The 18,619-nt window shown below is 36.1% G+C and overlaps 1 protein-coding gene across 1 annotated transcript in view; it reads right to left on the bottom strand.

Moving 5' to 3' along the window:
• LOC145771273 (ubiquitin carboxyl-terminal hydrolase 47-like) overlaps positions 1 to 18,619 on the bottom strand; it is a 247,893-nt gene that overhangs the window by 143,138 nt on the left and 86,136 nt on the right. Inside the window, exons 12-15 of the mRNA XM_082583009.1 lie at positions 10,132 to 10,223; positions 10,000 to 10,055; positions 9,740 to 9,858; positions 3,800 to 3,938 (exon numbers count right to left, since the gene is read on the bottom strand). Of these exons, the coding sequence (XP_082439135.1) occupies positions 3,800 to 3,938; positions 9,740 to 9,858; positions 10,000 to 10,055; positions 10,132 to 10,223 (406 nt within the window). The remainder of the gene's footprint in view (positions 1 to 3,799; positions 3,939 to 9,739; positions 9,859 to 9,999; positions 10,056 to 10,131; positions 10,224 to 18,619) is intronic.

Raw genomic sequence — 18,619 nt, forward strand, 5'->3', positions numbered from 1 at the left:
GCTAAGATGCCTGACTGCGCATGTAGATGCCGACGTTTATGACTATATTAGTGAGTGCGACACGTTCGACAATGCAGTCGCTACACTACGTGCTCTTTATGAGAAACCTATCAACAGTAGTTTCTCACGTTACCAATTGAAAGCTTGCAAACAAGAAATAAGTCAATCGCTAGATGACTATCTACAAAAGCTAAAAACGTTGGCCAAAGATTGTGATTATAGACAGGTGACGGCAATAGAATATCGAAACGAAGCTATATACGAAACGTTCATTTCTGGTATTATCTCTCACACGATTCGACAGCGTCTTTTGGAAAACAACACGCCAGAGACCACAACGCTAGAAGCTATTTTCAAGCAAGCTCGTTCCCTAGAAATTGCTCATCGAAACTCCGAACAATAAGACAGGCCGTTTGTGTCAAAGCCGATTTCTGAGTATCATGATGAACCCAGTACTGCTGCTATTCCAAACCAACTTGCGGGTAGTTCCAATCAATCCAGCTTCAAATCAAAATGTGGATATTGTGGAAGTTTTCCAAAACATGCTCGGTCGCTGTGCCCTGCCAGAAAGTCAAGTGCTACAAATGCAACGCTTACGGATACTACATGGTGGTTTGTTGCACAAGTTGAAAGAAGTCTTCTGCAATGGAATCGCTCGCAGTGGTATCATCGTCGGAACCAACAGGAGACCCCCCTGACAAAGGTAAATGTTAGAATTAGCATCAATGGCATTTGGGCTAATGCATTAATTGACACCGGATCCAGTTTAAGCCATGTGGATAAAGAGTTTGTTCGAAGGCATAGCCTTGTAGTTCACCCTCAATCATGTAAAATTGGAATGGCGATAAAAAGAAAAGCGTCAAGTAGTCAAGGTTATTGTCAAGTAAACACTGAACTCGGGCAACGCAAACATGTTGATGTCAATCTGGTAATTTTGAAACACTTACTGACTGATGTAATTTTGGGCCAAGACTTCTTTAAACAACATGAGTCAGTAAAAATTGATTTTGGTGGAAAGGAACTATTACTTCAGCTTGGCGCTCTAGGAAAAATTAAGACACCTCTCATGCCAAACTTTTTGAACATTTGACTACAGATTGCAAACCTATTGCCACAAAATCAAGAAAACAATCTATTACTAATAAAAAATTTATTGGAAATGCCATTCGAACGCAACCAGCTATTAGAATAATTCGTCCAAGTACCTCCCCATGGAGAGCCCAAGTTCTTGTTGTGTCTGGGGAAAATGAAGAAATTCACCAGAAAAGAATGTGTGTGGATTATGGCCGCACAATTAACAAATTCACTGATTTAGACGCTTACCCATTACCCAATATGCAAGATCAAGTAAATAAAATTGCACAATACACGTTCTTCAGCACACTCGATCTCAAAAGTGCTTATCATCACATTGAAATTCCCGAAGCTGATCGCTTGTACACCGCTTTTAAAGCAAATGGTCAACTGTACGAGTACACTGTCATTCCATTCGGCTTAACTAACGCAGTGCCATGGTTTCAAAGAATTATAGATGACATTATTGATCGACATTCTTGTAAAAGTACTTTTGCTTACTTAGACAATGTAACAGTGTGTGGCAGAACAAAACAGGAGCACGATGAAAATCTGCGTCATTTCCTGGATGTTGCTAAAGACTGCAACCTTACTTTTAATGAAAAGAAGTGCAAGTACTCATGTGAAACGATTGATCTTCTAGGGTATAGAGTTCAAAATGGAACTATAATCCCAGATCCAGAAAGAGTAAGGCCCCTCCTTCAAATGCCTGTGCCCTGGAGTACAAAGTCTCTACGACGAATTGTCGGGTTATTTGCATACTATGCACGTTGGATACCGAAGTATTCGGATAAAATAAAGCCTCTAACGGAAACAGCATCATTTCCATTTAATCAAGATGCTGAAAACGCATTTAAAAACTTAAAACAAGTGTTGGCGGACGTGACGTTGCAAGCTATTGATGAAAATTTGCCTTTTTGTGTTGAAACCGATGCGTCGAACGTAGCACTGTCAGCAATACTTCAACAAAACGGTAAACCGGTTACACTTTTCTCTCGCACCTTGAATCGCAATGAGAAGCATCATGCAAGTGTTGAGAAAGAGGCCACGGCAATAGTGGAAGCTGTTCGAAAATGGTCACATTTTCTCCACGGCCGTCGTTTTAGCCTCGTCACCGATCAAAATTCGGTGTAGTTTATGTTTGACAACAAAAATCATGGCAAAATTAAAAACGACCAAAATTCTCCGATGGAGAGCTGAACTTTCACAATTTTCTTACGACATTATCTATAGGCCTGGGACTTTGAACGTAGCACCAGATGCTATTTCAAGAGCATATTGTGCCAGCACAGCAGACACTACACTGTACGAACATCACGACAAATTATGTCACCCAGGGGTGACAAGAATGTTTCATTTTATTCGTATGAAAAATTTACCGTATTCAGTTGAAGACGTTCGATGTTTGACTGCTAATTGTGAAGTATGCTGTGAAGTAAAGCCAAGAATTTATAAGGCACCGAATGCTACTTTAATCAAATCTACCCAACCGTTTGAGAGACTGAACATAGATTTTAAAGGCCCGATACCATCAGTTTCTAAAAATCGTTATTTTCTTACTATCGTGGATGAGTATTCTCGCTTTCCGTTTGTATTTCCTTGTGCTGATACCAGTGACGATACTGTGATTTCATGTTTGCATAACTTCTTTACAGTATACGGTACGCCTAGCATTATCCACTCTGAAAACGCCAAAGCGTTTAAATTTTCTAAGAGGTTAAAAGAGTACTTGAGAAATTTGTCTGTTGCGACTAGTTTCACTTCTGTATATAACCCCCAAGGGAATGCTCAATGTGAACGTTACAATGGTATTGTGTGGACTGCCATAAAACTGTGTTTAAGATCGAAAAATTTACGTACTGCCCACTGGGAAGCTGTGTTACCCAAGGCTTTGCATTCGATCCGATCATTGCTTAATACTGCCACAAACGAAACCCCTCACGATCGCTTGTTTAAGTTTTCACGACGATCATCGTTTGGCACTTCTGTCCCGACTTGGCTCGAAGATGGCCCTGTGTATGTTAGACGGCTTGTGAGAAACAGTAAACATGAACTTCTTGTTGACAGTGCTGAGATTTAAGCTACCGTGTTATTGTATTTGCTATGTATTCGCTATTAATATCCTCACTATTTTGGTGGAGGAGATTGTAATGAAATTGTGCTCTTCTGATTCGCGTGTGTGACGTCATTATTATTTTGTTTCGGACGCAGGCATCCTTTCTTTATTGGTACACGCGGTGTTTTGTGTTTTCAACTCGTTGCAGTCTTTAGTTTGTTAACTGGTGTTAGGCTCCTATGTTTACAGAGTAATGATGTTCTTTTCTGTTTACGTATGTATTTATGTTCTCTATTTAGATATCATACTTTTAAGTTAATTAAAACTTCAGTAAGTGAAATGTCTGGTTATTGTAACAGAACAATCTTTAAGGGGCTTTTCGAGGTTTGTGAACACTGCTTGAAGTCTCCGAATTGTGAGCAGAAAAAGAACCAAATTATTGCCATAAGTGGTTTAAGTATGATATGCAAAAATTGTGTATTGATTAATTAACCTCTGAAAACATTTTTTTATGGTGGAAGCATTATTTACCCTACCCTAGTAAGATTGAACGACTGTCTGGCCGAGTGGTTTGTAGATCTGGGATCAGTTTCAGGTTAGGTCATACCAAATACAACAAACCGTTCTAGCAGAACAAGTACATAAAATAATGTCAAAGCAACAACTTACCAAGCTTTAAGCATCTATGCGCTTGCTGTACAGCTTCAGTAAGCAATAGATCTTTGTGAAACATGAAATTTTCTTCTACACTCATCCGAAGCGATTTTTTCAGTAGTGACGGATGTCGGCAGAAAATCTGAATTACAAACTTAGAAAAATAATAACCATTAGGCACATAACAGTAGCGTAAATGCAATGTGTAAATGCGAGCTGTCACCACAGATGTGTGAGTACAACTAGTTTAAATAGCATCATTTTTATTCGTTATGCTACTACCGGCAGATGGTAGGCTACCCAATTTTTTTCACACATAGCTGGGCCAAGTGATATTTCGATTTTGTCATTCAAATGATAGCAAATCTTTTTCGATAATATTCCTTAGGTTCTTTCCCCATTTTCTTGTTTGTTAGGGAAGGTATTCGTTCGCTGAAACCAGATTATGTATCACTGTATTGTGTGCCATGTGTTGTGCCATCGTTGCTGAACAGGTTGTGTTAACCTGTTTTAGCCACCTTGATAAAGTTAGTCGTGCTGACTGACGAAACGTCGGAAATACAAAAAGCTAGTTATCATCTTTAACATCAGGAGGTAACCTAGTAAATAGTCACCAGAAGAACGCAAGTTACTTAATTATCAAATGCCTGGTGAACAGTCTCACTCTGTTTTTACTGTATTCATGTTGTAGGCTTAATTGTTTGTTGAACCACCCTTGGTTTACTGCAACATAGTTGGGGCTATGCACAAGGAAATTAGATCAACGCAGAAGGAGATGGGGATTACATAATACTTACAGCAAATTAGCATTTATTTGATGAATCAGTGAATTGATAAATTAACTTTACTGAGATGGACTTATTTTCTGTATTCATAAAAAAATTTGCTTATAAAGATTTACTTTATGAAGATAACAGAATGTTAGGTGGTTCAAATGAGTGTTTGTTAAGCAACCCAAACATTAAAAAGATTTTTACATTTGTTTTATTCACCAGTCAAAAGCTTTTGATGTCATCAATGGTAACAACCTTTGGAAATGTCTGGAGGATATCGGAACACCAATGCATCTGCTGGAGCTCATCAAATCACTGTACCGTGATCAAGAAGTTAGAGTTCAAAGAGCATACCGAGACGCGGCTTGGCTTAAAATGGAAAAAGGAACACGCCAGAGATGCATTCTATTACCTTCTCTATTCAACTTCTACACAGCAATGATCATACAAAAAGTAGGGTTTAATAACTCCAATATTGGAGTGAAAATAGTTGGGAGATTTATGAATAATTTAAGGTTCGCAACTCTTTTCTAAGGTGAGAACACATAAGATCTTGAAAACTTCTTTTTCAACTAAAATAGGAAAGCGAAAAGACTGGTTTAAAACTGATCATCAAAAGGACAGTTAAGTTATAATAACTGAAAAGGTGAATAACATAAATATCAAGATCAACAACAAAAAAATTGAAACAGTGAAGAACTTTATATTTTTAAGATCATGAATAAGCTGGAACTCTAACAATTCACCAGAGGTAACGAAAAAAATGACAGTGGGATGAAATGTATTGGTTGGAATGAATGAAATTTGGAAAAGCAAAGATGTCAAACTGGAAACAAAACAAAAGCTGATCAAAAGTACAATATTTCCAATTACAACTTACGAATGCGAAACATGGCGCAATGGCCGTTTCGGCGAGTCCGATTCGGCTAGTCCGATTCGGCAAGTTTTTGAAATTTTAGAAAGGGAATTATCGGGTGCCGTAGCCAAACTCTTATCACATCGTTTTAACGTCGCTAAACGATGAAAACGTGCAGAAAGGAATAAAAATAAAAATGTTTGAACTATTAAATTAAAATCCGTCATGTCAGTTCAGTTGTTTTTTTTCTGATCATCACATCAAAAACAATACACGTCCACATAGCAAAGGTAGAGGCGACAAAACGCGAATGCTAAAACTTGCTTGTGACCGAAGTAAGTTATTGAGTTGAAAAAAATTTGGCACGGTCGCAACACCTTCAGAAAAATTTAATATATGAAGGAAAAATAAAAAAATAAAATGTTACAAAAAAAAATCATGTTTATATCTATAAGTTAGTACTTTTGAATAGTTGAAATGATTAGTTTGGATCAACAAATGTGTGGCCTACAGCTTGGATTGAAAGGGAATTATCGGGTACCGTGGCCTAGTTATCCAGTCTTCGAAATTGGCCTCGGCAATTGCCGAGGTGACTGCCGAGGCAGATGCATGAATGGCACATTAGCCTCGGCAATAAAAATGCCGAGGCCACACGAGCGCGTGTAAGGACCACAAGATTACAAAAATAACCCTTATTTTCTCAGACCAAACCAGACCAGGTTGATTCAATCTTACTTTTGCTTAATGTTTTTATTTGGGTTACTTACTTCGCCGGCGCTTATAGAAATATCACCTTATTTGCATTGATTCAACGCCAGTAGACGTCAAATTATTGTAAGCTTTTACTCCTTATCGCGCTTCGCCTTCCGTTATCTTGTCCAGCTGTATCAGAAACGATCGCGCCGCTTTCACAACGAACCACACAACATCAACAGACGTAGAATACATGTAAGTAATAGGTTAACGCGTTAACCTTTAGAGTGAGCGTGGTTACTAATTGCGGTTTGTGATAGATGTCTGGTTGCGTAACAACAACAGGTGCAATTTTATGCGCTGACAATGCTCATGTGAACTATAAAAAAAGTTTGCAACCTTATAAATACTGGCTTAATTGTTACGCAATAAGTTATTTTTTCATCGAATGCTTGTTCTTTACCAGTGTCATTGCCAATATAAATCATGGTAAAGGAAGAGAAGACACAGTTAAAATATGGAATTTACCTGCTATCGGTCATGAAACAGAGGGGACAGAAGGAAAAGTTAGTGTAGTATTTTGCAAAATTTGTAAAGAATTTTATGACGGAAACAAATCGGAATTAGAAAAGCTACGGGGCCCAGTTAAAAAAGTAGTACAAAATTGGATAAATGGTACTTCGGCAGTAAAGAGAAGTAGGCTAATGCTTCCGATCATATGACTTCGTGCGTTCATGAACGGGCAGTTTTGCGTCTTCAAGCTTAAGCTTCAAGCGTCTTAAAAAATGACGTCGTAGTCATCATTTCTTATTGGTGGGCATTGTTGTTACGCAATACAACCGGTCGGGAAAATTAAATCGATTTGTGCTGACTCGAACGTTGAATCAACCCAAAATTAACATACTTCCCCCCCGTGAGTTATTTAACATGAATTATCGTAACAGCGTGGGTATCGCGTTGCTCGTTTTATCGCTACTTTTGGTATTATTACATCACAACAAATCAAACAATGCGGTCTTGATAGACTACTCTATTATATTTTTCGCTTCTCGTTTTACATGTTGTGGTAGCCTACATTTTTTTCGTAATAAACGTTCACAGCAATTGCCGAGGCAATTTCAACTTTTGCCGTTTGGCCTCGGCAACGTTTTTGCCGAAGTAAAAATATGCTAATTTCGAAGACTGGTTATCCCGACCAGCAAAAATTTGTACAAGAACCCAGTTAGCCTAACAGTTGATTTTTACATTGTAGTAACAGAATGAAAAGGCTAACCAAATGTGTGGCCTATCATTTTAATGTCGTTAAACGTTAAAATCGTGTAGAAAAGAGAACTTTGCTGACTAGGATACGTTGAAACCGAGAAACATTCACAGAAGCCCTTCGATACGTTACATTTTTAAAATTATGCATTTTTAAGATAATGTATTCAGGCGTTGAATCAATGCACAAATGAACTGTTAGGCTAAATGGGTTTTTGGAACAAATCGAAGGGCTTCTGTGAATGTTTCCCAGTTTCAACGTATCCTAGTCAGCAAAGTTCTCTTTTCTACATGATTTCAATGTGTAGCGACGTTAAAACGATGTAACAACGGCAATTTCTGCTGGTCGGGATAACTAGGCTACAGTATCCGATAATTTCCTTTCAATCCAAGCTGTAGGCCACACATTTGGTTAGCTTTTTCATTCTGTTACTACAATGTAAAAATGCACTGTTAGGCAAACTGGTTTCTTGGAACAAATCGAAAGGCTTCTGTGAATGTTTCCCAGTTTCAACGTATCCTAGTCAGCAAAAGCTCCCTTTTTTACACGATTTCAACGTTTAGTGACGTTAAAACGATAGGACACACATTTGGTTAGCCTTTTCATTCTGTTCCTACAATGTAAAAATCAACTGTTAGGCTAACTGGGTTGTTGGAACAAATTTTTGCTGGTAGGGATAACTAGGCTACGGTACCCGATAATTTCCTTTTAATCCAAGCTGTAGGCCACACATTTGGTTAGCCTTTTCATTCTGTTACTACAATGTAAAAATCAACTGTTAGGCTAACTGGGTTCTTGGAACAAATTTTTGCTGGTAGGGATAACTAGGCTACGATACCCGATAATTCCCTTTCAATCCAAGCTGTAGGCCACACATTTGTTGAATGTTGATCCAAACTAATCATTTCAACTATTCAAAAGTACTAACTTGTAGACATAAACATGATTTTTTTTTGTAACATTTTATTTTTTATTTTATCTTCATATCTTAAATTTTTCTGAAGGTGTTGCGACCGTGCCAAATTTCTTTCAACTCAATAACTTACTTCGGTCAACTCAATAACTTACTTACTTCGTTTTAATGTTCACCTTTTGTCGCTTCTACCTTTGCTATGTGGACGTGTATTGTTTTTGATATCATGATCAGAAATAAAAACAACTGTACTGACGAATTTAAGCACGTTTTAACGTTCGCGTTTTGTCGCTTCTACCTTTGCTATGTTGACGTGTATTGTTTTTCATATGATGGTCAGAAATAAAAACAACTCAACTGAACTGACATAACGAATTTTAATTTAATAGTTCAAACACTTTATTTTTATTCCTTTCTGCACGATTTCAACGTTTAGCGATGTTAAAATGATGTAAAAACGGCAATTATAATTAGGCTACGGTACCCGATAATTTCCTTTCAAAAATTTGAAAAACTCGCCGAATAGGGCACTCGCCGAAAAAGGCTCTCGCCGAATAGGGAACTCGCCGAATCGGGAACTCGCCGAATAGAAGCAGACCCGAAACATTGACATTGAAGAAAGCAGACAGAAAAAAGACTAAAGCATTTGAATTATGGCGGAGAAAAATGCTGCGTGTTCCTTGGACAGCAAAAACAGGTTTTGAACCAGATTAAACTGAACATATACCTAGAAGCTAGAATAGTCAAGTAGAAACTTTCATATTTCAGCCACATAACGAGAAGTACATTACGAGAAAAAGGTATCATGCGTGGTTTGGTCAGTGGAGAAGAGGAAAGGTTGTCCCAAAACGACATGGCTCGATACAGTGACGAATGACAGCGGGAGAGGCATAGAAGAGCGGAAGGAGGTTGTGAGGAATCGAGAACTGTGGAGGGAGAAGATTTATAGAGTGACCAAAAGTCGAAATCAACTAAATAGATGATGATGACTGGATAACAATAAGTTACGCTGGTTTGTTACATACCATATATAAGCAAGATGAACCAATTTAAAAATGTGGCAATGATATTTTACAATGACATCTGGGTTGCTGGAGTTCCAGATAAATAATGTGATTGGCGTTTAAGGGTTAACAGTAAATGGCCTTGGTCAGCGTGGGCGAGCATCAAAACAACTAAGTGATTATATGAGTATTGAAATGTTGTATGGAAATGTACTTTTTTGCAATAGGTTCCACAACTCACGAAGGTCAAATAATGGTCATTCTTATTTAAAACAAAACATGTAAATTGTCTTGAACGAATCAAAAAATCTGGAGACACACAGATTAAACCTCAGTTTGAAGGACAATGAGTTTCATTGAGAGCTTGAAAGAAGCAAGTTAGATGAAAATGGAACGGTGTTGAACTTGCAGTAAAATTATGCTTAATTACAATTAGATGTGTACGTTTTACTTACTCGAATGCTGCACATATTACGCTCTTGCTCCATCTTCATTTGTCGGTACCGCTCCTCTTCTTCCTTCAACTCTAAAAGTCTAACAATGTGAGGTGGAACGTCCTTTGTTTGCATGAAACCTGTCAAAATAAACCATGATGCATTCATAAATTAATAGAGTGCTTGAAACAAAATTACAGTAAGTACTGATGTCGCAGAAAATAAGTTCTATAACTACATTTTTGTTTGAAAACTTTGAATGGATAATAGATATGACTTACTTGCATTAACTGAAGGGTTGATTTGTCTGTACATCAGCATGTACGCATTTGTAGAACTGCAAATATAAATTATTAAGTCACAAACAAAATCACCAAGATTGCATAGCAGGTTATTTTTATTAAATTCATTACCTTGAAAATGATGAGTAGTATGATGAAGATCTGGCATAAGGTGATCCACCAAATGTTTTCTCAATGTCCAAATGGGTGATTGGAGAAACAATCTGTGAGATTATTATGTAGAGTAACCGCTTTCTAACCGTAATAAATTAGCTATTTCGTAAGCAACAGCTTTTCTAAAGTTCAAAGCACTCCATCCATTGAATGAACACTCCATCTATTCTATTTAATGCCTTGTAGAGGAGTAATTAAGAATTAGTGTTTCCAATTTAGGACAAATTTTCAAAACTCGAATAATTATTAATTATTATTTGAGAAACAACAACTCAGGATTCGGGACAGCCCTGTTTTTTGGGGTTTTGCATAAACTGCAAAACTTAAATTTATAAAGTTTATAGCTAAAACACATTGTTTTCATGTGTTTTATGAAATACTAATCCACGAAAATCAAATGGTAAAAACTTTCATCATTCAGTCTGTTTGTCTGGTTTGCGACAAATAGTTTTATGGGTGAATAAGGTTTGTCGGCTTCACTGACATGGCCTTGATTGTAAGCAATGTAGGCTGTGATAGTCTTTTACAGGAGGTGTTTTATTTGTTGCTTGAAAAAACACATATCCTTTGTATTTCTTGCTATGGAGGAATGGCATCCAGAGTGACTCTCATATTCACAAATGAAACGAACTATCAAAAAGAGGCTGAACTTGGCAGTATCAATGAGTTCAACTTCAGACGCATTTTGATCCTCTTCCACATCATCGTCAGGGCTCTGTTGATAGAGTTTTTCCAAAATAAATTTTACCAAGCTTGCGATTTGGGAGACGTAGCAGAAAGATTGAATCAGTTTCGCATTCAACGTTTCTTACAGACATTTCTTCAATATCTCTTCCGATCTATGCGAATCTGTGTCCCCAAGTTTTCAAGCTTTTTCAGATTGAACATGACCACTTTTTCAGTTAGATGTAAGTCAGCATATTTGTTGGTCATATATATGGTCATTAGAAAAATCACCACTTTTGCCTGTTCTGCTTCAGTGGTTTTGTCCAATTTTTCTAATTTCTTATATTTCTAATTTCTTAACTTGTGATCAAAGAAAATGGCTGAAAATTGCTAGACAGACATTTTAAGACCCAAGGAATCCAAAAATGTAAATTAAAAAGTTGACAGAGAACTTCTTGATATGATTATAATGGTTTCAATTTGATACATGCATTTTTCGGAGGCCAAACTTTGGGGGCCTATAAAAAAATGGATATAAAAATTAAGAACTGAAATTCACATATTTTATACTTATATCAATACTCTTTCATGTCAAATAAAAAATATGAATTAGTTTTGATAACTACTATGATAAAAGCTAAATTTTCTGACTTGCAAATTTTGTACTTTTTTACACACATTGTTCAAGATTTTTGTCTATGACATCACAATTTACATTATTGCTTGTTGATGACATCACAATATTACTACTGCATTAGTTTTATGTCTTTGAAGTTCTCTAGTAGTAAACTGATGGAGGAGATCTGCCTGACTATCTGAGCTGCTATTATGCTGCGACGATCCTTTGTCCATTACTACTTGGTCTGTCTGCACTGTCTAAGTACCAAAGGATCGGTCAAGTCTCAATATTATATTAGAAATCGATTTCATGAGAGGCCGCAGCCCTCACATCGTCAGTCTATAGTATCTTTATGTAATACTATATTATTATGCCACCTTTTGAATACTATTATATTATGCCACCTTTTGAACAAGCGTTCCGAACTGGTGGGTAAATGTCGTCATAGAAACAAATTTAAACTCAAGTACTTCAAAATAAAATAAATTCCTTTTGATTTTCACAGGTTATTTTTAAAAAAATTTCATTTGATTTTTACAGGTTATAAATCTCATTTAATTTTTACAGGTTTATAAACAGATTTTATTTCATTTATTCAGGTTGCTACAGGTTGCATCATCACAGTTCCTTGTGATTTTCACAGGTTATAGTTTTGAAAAAATTAAATTTCATTTGATTCTTACAGGTTATAAATCTCATTTAGTTTTTACAGGTTTTTAAACAAACAATTTCCATTTATTTTTTTCAGATTACTACGGGTTGCATTGATCATCAAACTGCATTTGCTTTTTTGTGATGTCATAGAGGTTGCCATCAATGTTGCTTGGTTTTCAGATGGACAAATCCATTGAAACTTTGTAGTAATGGATGAAGGTAGCCCTTAGTAATTCTGAGGTTTTTTTACTGCAGATTGGATTACGGTTATAATATTTAATATCTTTTCAGGAAGTACAGGTTTAAAAGGTTTTTTTTGCAGATTAAATTACAGTTGTAATTATTTAATATCTTTTCAGGAATTATCGATTCTTTACTTTTTTTGCATGTTTTTGCAGACCTTCTGATGATCCGTTAGGTGAAACAATTTGTAAAGGCTTCAGATAGTAATAACTATATTTGATTTAATTTGCTCTGCTTTGCTCTTTTGCTTAGCATTGAGCACTTTTTTGTAGTATTGATAGTTTTCATTGTTTTATTATATATATATAATATATTATAATACTATACTATATATAATACTATATATACTATATATTATATATATATATATATATACTTGCATTACATTCTATTCTATACATTCTACATACATTCTATTTGAATAAGACCTTCTGATGATCCGTTAGGTGAAACAATTTGTAAAGGCTTCAGATAGTAATAACTACATTTGATTTAATTCGCTCTGCTTTGCCTTTTTGCTTGGCATTGAGCACTTTTTGTAGTATTAATAGTTTTCATTGTTTTTTTATATATATTTTGTTTGAGAATTATTAAAATAAAGTTCAACCAGCCTCATGTTTAAAAAGAATATATACTTCGCTACATAATGAGCATCTTCAGTTCTTATTCAAATAGAATCTTAAAATAGTTCTTATTCTTTGTTCTTAAAATAGTTCTTAATCTTAAAATAGTTCAAATAGTTCTTATTCAAATAGAATAGATTCTATTTGAATAAGAACTGAAGATGCTCATTATGTAGCGAAATATATATTCTTTTTAAACATGAGGCTGGTTGAACTTTATTTTAATAATTCTCAAACAAAATTTTCGATGTGATCAAGTCAACCGCTTCTTGCTGACGGCCTGCCAGGGTTAGGTCTCGGTGTCTCAGAAGACATTCACTTTATATATATATATTATAATACTATATATATTTTATGTTTATGTAATACTATAGACTGACGACGTGAGGGCTGCGGCCTCTCATGAAATCGATTTCTAATATAATATTGAGACTACAATTTTGGTAAAGAGGTTACTTTCTTCAGCCACAGACATATACAACCAAGCAACCACACGGCATTTAACATAATGGATTAAAATTGAACATAAACTATAAGCTACAAACGTTTTCGGCCATACACACGTTAGCCCTTATCAAGTAACAAAAAATAACTGCTTATCATATCTACAATGAAAATGAATGACTGATCTAAACACTGAATTGAAAAACGAAATGCAAAATGAAACGGCAGAACAGAAGAAAGGCATATCACGTGGCGTTTAAATTACACCAGGCAAAGACGCAACATATGACGTATCAAGAAAAGACGTTGAGTAGATAAGAAGCACCTGAGGCAAACAACTGTGTATTGAGGCGAGGATTGTATGATTTTATTAGCAAAGCCTCGTGGATTTTAGTGTCGAATTCGGTGAAACATTTACGCATAATTCTAAAGGACTCCAAGGATGGTTTGTTATTTGAACATGTTTGACAATCGAATATGTGATCTTTAATGGCACTTTGCTTGTTCAAATTAGTTAAATCCAAGTGCTCCCTCACTCTCGTGGCCAAATGCCGCGTAGACATACCGATGTATGTACAATTCGCGTCATGCGAACAAGTGAACTTGTACACGACATTTGAACACAAGTCCAGTGTGCTACCAATCAACTGATGGTTAGTTTCGATGTAAAGTCATTATTCACCAATGTTCCTTTAAAAGAAACTATAAACATTATCGCCAATTGTATTTTTTCGCAAGATCAACCCAACCAACCACCTATCAAAAAAGAAATTTTTATAAAACTGTTGCACATAGCCACCGAAGGTATGTTTTTATACAAAGACAAATTATATAAACAAATTGATGGTGTGGCAATGGGCTCGCCTCTGGGTCCAACGCTTGCTAATTTCTTTTTGGCACATATTGAACAAAAGATTTTTTCTGAAACTGATGTGAACTGCCATCCTAAATTGTACCTACGTTATGTTGACGACCTTTTTGCTATATTTAATGATGATAAATCTTGTATGCAGTTTCTCAACATTCTCAACTCGCAACATCCTAATATAACTTTCACGGTAGAAAAAGCCAACCAGACCATTCCCTTTCTCGATGTCGAAATTAAAATTAATAAAAACAAATTTGACACTTGGGTTTGGCGAAAACCAACCAATACCAACCTCCTTCTCAATTTTAATGCTGTATGTCCTTCAACCTACAAATCTGGATTAATTAAATGCCTGCTCAAGCGAGCACAAGATATTTGCTCTAATTTTGATAATTTTAATGTTGAAGTCAATCGTTTACGGTCTTGTTTTATTGCGAACAACTACCCCACATGGTTTTTCAATAAGGTGCTGAGGGGGTTTTTTGGATTCACGTTCTACGCACTCTCAAGCGGACGAACGTGAATGGAAGAACTGCCTTACAGTTCCCTTTGTGGGTAAAGCATCGAGACGCTTTGTCAGTAATATGTCAAGTTTTATCAAAATGAAGTTCAACGTGGATATTGTTCCTGTGTATAAAACGTTCAAAGTTGGCTATTATTTTCAGCTTAAATCTAGGACTCCCTCCTACTTGTGTTCAAATGTCGTGTACAAGTTCACTTGTTCGCATGACGCGAATTGTACATACATCGGTATGTCTACGCGGCATTTGGCCACGAGAGTGAGGGAGCACTTGGATTTAACTAATTTGAACAAGCAAAGTGCCATTAAAGATCACATATTCGATTGTCAAACATGTTCAAATAACAAACCATCCTTGGAGTCCTTTAGAATTATGCGTAAATGTTTCACCGAATTCGACACTAAAATCCACGAGGCTTTGCTAATAAAATCATACAATCCTCGCCTCAATACACAGTTGTTTGCCTCAGGTGCTTCTTATCTACTCAACGTCTTTTCTTGATACGTCATATGTTGCGTCTTTGCCTGGTGTAATTTAAACGCCACGTGATATGCCTTTCTTCTGTTCTGCCGTTTCATTTTGCATTTCGTTTTTCAATTCAGTGTTTAGATCAGTCATTCATTTTCATTGTAGATATGATAAGCAGTTATTTTTTGTTACTTGATAAGGGCTAACGTGTGTATGGCCGAAAACGTTTGTAGCTTATAGTTTATGTTCAATTTTAATCCATTATGTTAAATGCCGTGTGGTTGCTTGGTTGTATATGTCTGTGGCTGAAGAAAGTAACCTCTTTACCAAAATTGTATTATAAAGTCAGCAACAGAAGAGGAATACCAGTTAAGGATTTTCGTAAATTGGAATGGTTAGGAAGAAAGCTTGTGAAATTAAAACTTGATGTCAGATATTTGGAAACGTGTACTGATTTGAACATTTGCCCAAATTTTTTTAAATTCAAGACACCGAATCTTAGCGTTTGGAAGAACCCTCAAGAAATATTCCAAATTATATTAAAAAGAAAGTTGAGCGAAACGCGAAGAGAGACACGCATTGCAGAGAGAAAGTATGAAGAAAACAAAAGACAGATCTTGAATATCCTTACTTTTTGTGAAAAAACATGTCTAATTTGTCTGCTTACAGAACAGTTCAAACGATTAGCAACTGAAACCATCAAAACTCACCAGCTGAAGCTTACCAACTTGTGGAGAAGACAAAGAGTCAAAAGTCCTAATTGCATAATTAATCTTAGTAAGAAAAAACTGAGTCTGCTAGAAGAAGAAGCATTAAGATTTGGCCTCAACCACCACATTTTCCCCAAGAAAATGGATTTGAGCACCGTAAAAGCAAACGTAGAACAACTTGTGTACTCATTAAAACGGAACGAGAACATTTCCATAGATTCTGAAGCTAAAGATGAAATCAAATTTATTGTGAAGCGTTTCATGAACAACTCAAAACAGCTGTGCGCGTCCAAAAGAAATCAGGCCATTCACAAAGCACTAAAATCTCTATCTTCAAACAAGGATATTAAAGTATGCAAATTCGACAAGGGAAAAGGAACAGCAATTCTCGACTCTTTCGATTACTTTTCCAAATTGGACAGTATTGTAAATGATACAACAAAGTTTACAGAAATTAACACTACTACCAAAGTTCATCCGATTATTTCCAAAGAAAGATCTATTGGGTATTATGTGAGAGTGTACCTAAAAGAATTTGATGCAGACGTAACACGAAAATTGATTCCTTCTGGGAGCAGCCCAGGTAAGCTGTACGGTCTTATCAAAGTTCATAAAAAAGATAATCCCGCGCGTCCTGTTGTATCCATGATTTCTACCCCTGAGTACGGTTTGGCAAAGTTTTTGGACTCTATTATCAAACCTTATATACCGAATGATTACATGCTCAACTCTACTAACGATTTTTTGGAAAAACTCAATAAATTCCAGTGTGCTACCAATCAACTGATGGTTAGTTTCGATGTAAAGTCATTATTCACCAATGTTCCTTTAAAAGAAACTATAAACATTATCGCCAATTGTATTTTTTCGCAAGATCAACCCAACCAACCACCTATCAAAAAAGAAATTTTTATAAAACTGTTGCACATAGCCACCGAAGGTATGTTTTTATACAAAGACAAATTATATAAACAAATTGATGGTGTGGCAATGGGCTCGCCTCTGGGTCCAACGCTTGCTAATTTCTTTTTGGCACATATTGAACAAAAGATTTTTTCTGAAACTGATGTGAACTGCCATCCTAAATTGTACCTACGTTATGTTGACGACGTTTTTGCTATATTTAATGATGATAAATCTTGTATGCAGTTTCTCAACATTCTCAACTCGCAACATCCTAATATAACTTTCACGGTAGAAAAAGCCAACCAGACCATTCCCTTTCTCGATGTCGAAATTAAAATTAATAAAAACAAATTTGACACTTGGGTTTGGCGAAAACCAACCAATACCAACCTCCTTCTCAATTTTAATGCTGTATGTCCTTCAACCTACAAATCTGGATTAATTAAATGCCTGCTCAAGCGAGCACAAGATATTTGCTCTAATTTTGATAATTTTAATGTTGAAGTCAATCGTTTACGGTCTTGTTTTATTGCGAACAACTACCCCACATGGTTTTTCAATAAGGTGCTGAGGGGGTTTTTGGATTCACGTTCTACGCACTCTCAAGCGGACGAACGTGAATGGAAGAACTGCCTTACAGTTCCCTTTGTGGGTAAAGCATCGAGACGCTTTGTCAGTAATATGTCAAGTTTTATCAAAATGAAGTTCAACGTGGATATTGTTCCTGTGTATAAAACGTTCAAAGTTGGCTATTATTTTCAGCTTAAATCTAGGACTCCCTCCTACTTGTGTTCAAATGTCGTGTACAAGTTCACTTGTTCGCATGACGCGAATTGTACATACATCGGTATGTCTACGCGGCATTTGGCCACGAGAGTGAGGGAGCACTTGGATTTAACTAATTTGAACAAGCAAAGTGCCATTAAAGATCACATATTCGATTGTCAAACATGTTCAAATAACAAACCATCCTTGGAGTCCTTTAGAATTATGCGTAAATGTTTCACCGAATTCGACACTAAAATCCACGAGGCTTTGCTAATAAAATCATACAATCCTCGCCTCAATACACAGTTTTTTGCCTCAGGTGCTTCTTATCTACTCAACGTCTTTTCTTGATACGTCATATGTTGCGTCTTTGCCTGGTGTAATTTAAACGCCACGTGATATGCCTTTCTTCTGTTCTGCCGTTTCATTTTGCATTTCGTTTTTCAATTCAGTGTTTAGATCAGTCATTCATTTTCATTGTAGATATGATAAGCAGTTATTTTTTGTTACTTGATAAGGGCTAACGTGTGTATGGCCGAAAACGTTTGTAGCTTATAGTTTATGTTCAATTTTAATCCATTATGTTAAATATTGAGACTGTTGACCGATCCTTTGATACTTAGACAGTGCAGACAGACCATACATTAGTTTTGCTTTTACAATAACACAATTATTCATCACAGCAATGCAAAAAATGGAGAAATTGTGCCATAAAATTCACTTTGCTAGAAGCAGTGAGTTTGTGGACATTGGTGGACTTGCAGAAACAGATGAACATGTTTATTATGAAAAATAAAAAATCAACCAGGTTTGGTAACTACAAAAATTTATTGGTAGAGCTTTCGCCGCCGTAAAGGCGGCTTCATCAGTACTCTTATTCAAATAGATTCTATTTGAATATGAGTACTGATGAAGCCGCCTTTACGGCGGCGAAAGCTCTACCAATAAATATTTGT

Source organism: Aplidium turbinatum, chromosome 5 (genome assembly GCF_918807975.1).
Source record: "Aplidium turbinatum chromosome 5, kaAplTurb1.1, whole genome shotgun sequence".
Lineage (NCBI taxonomy): Eukaryota > Metazoa > Chordata > Ascidiacea > Aplousobranchia > Polyclinidae > Aplidium > Aplidium turbinatum.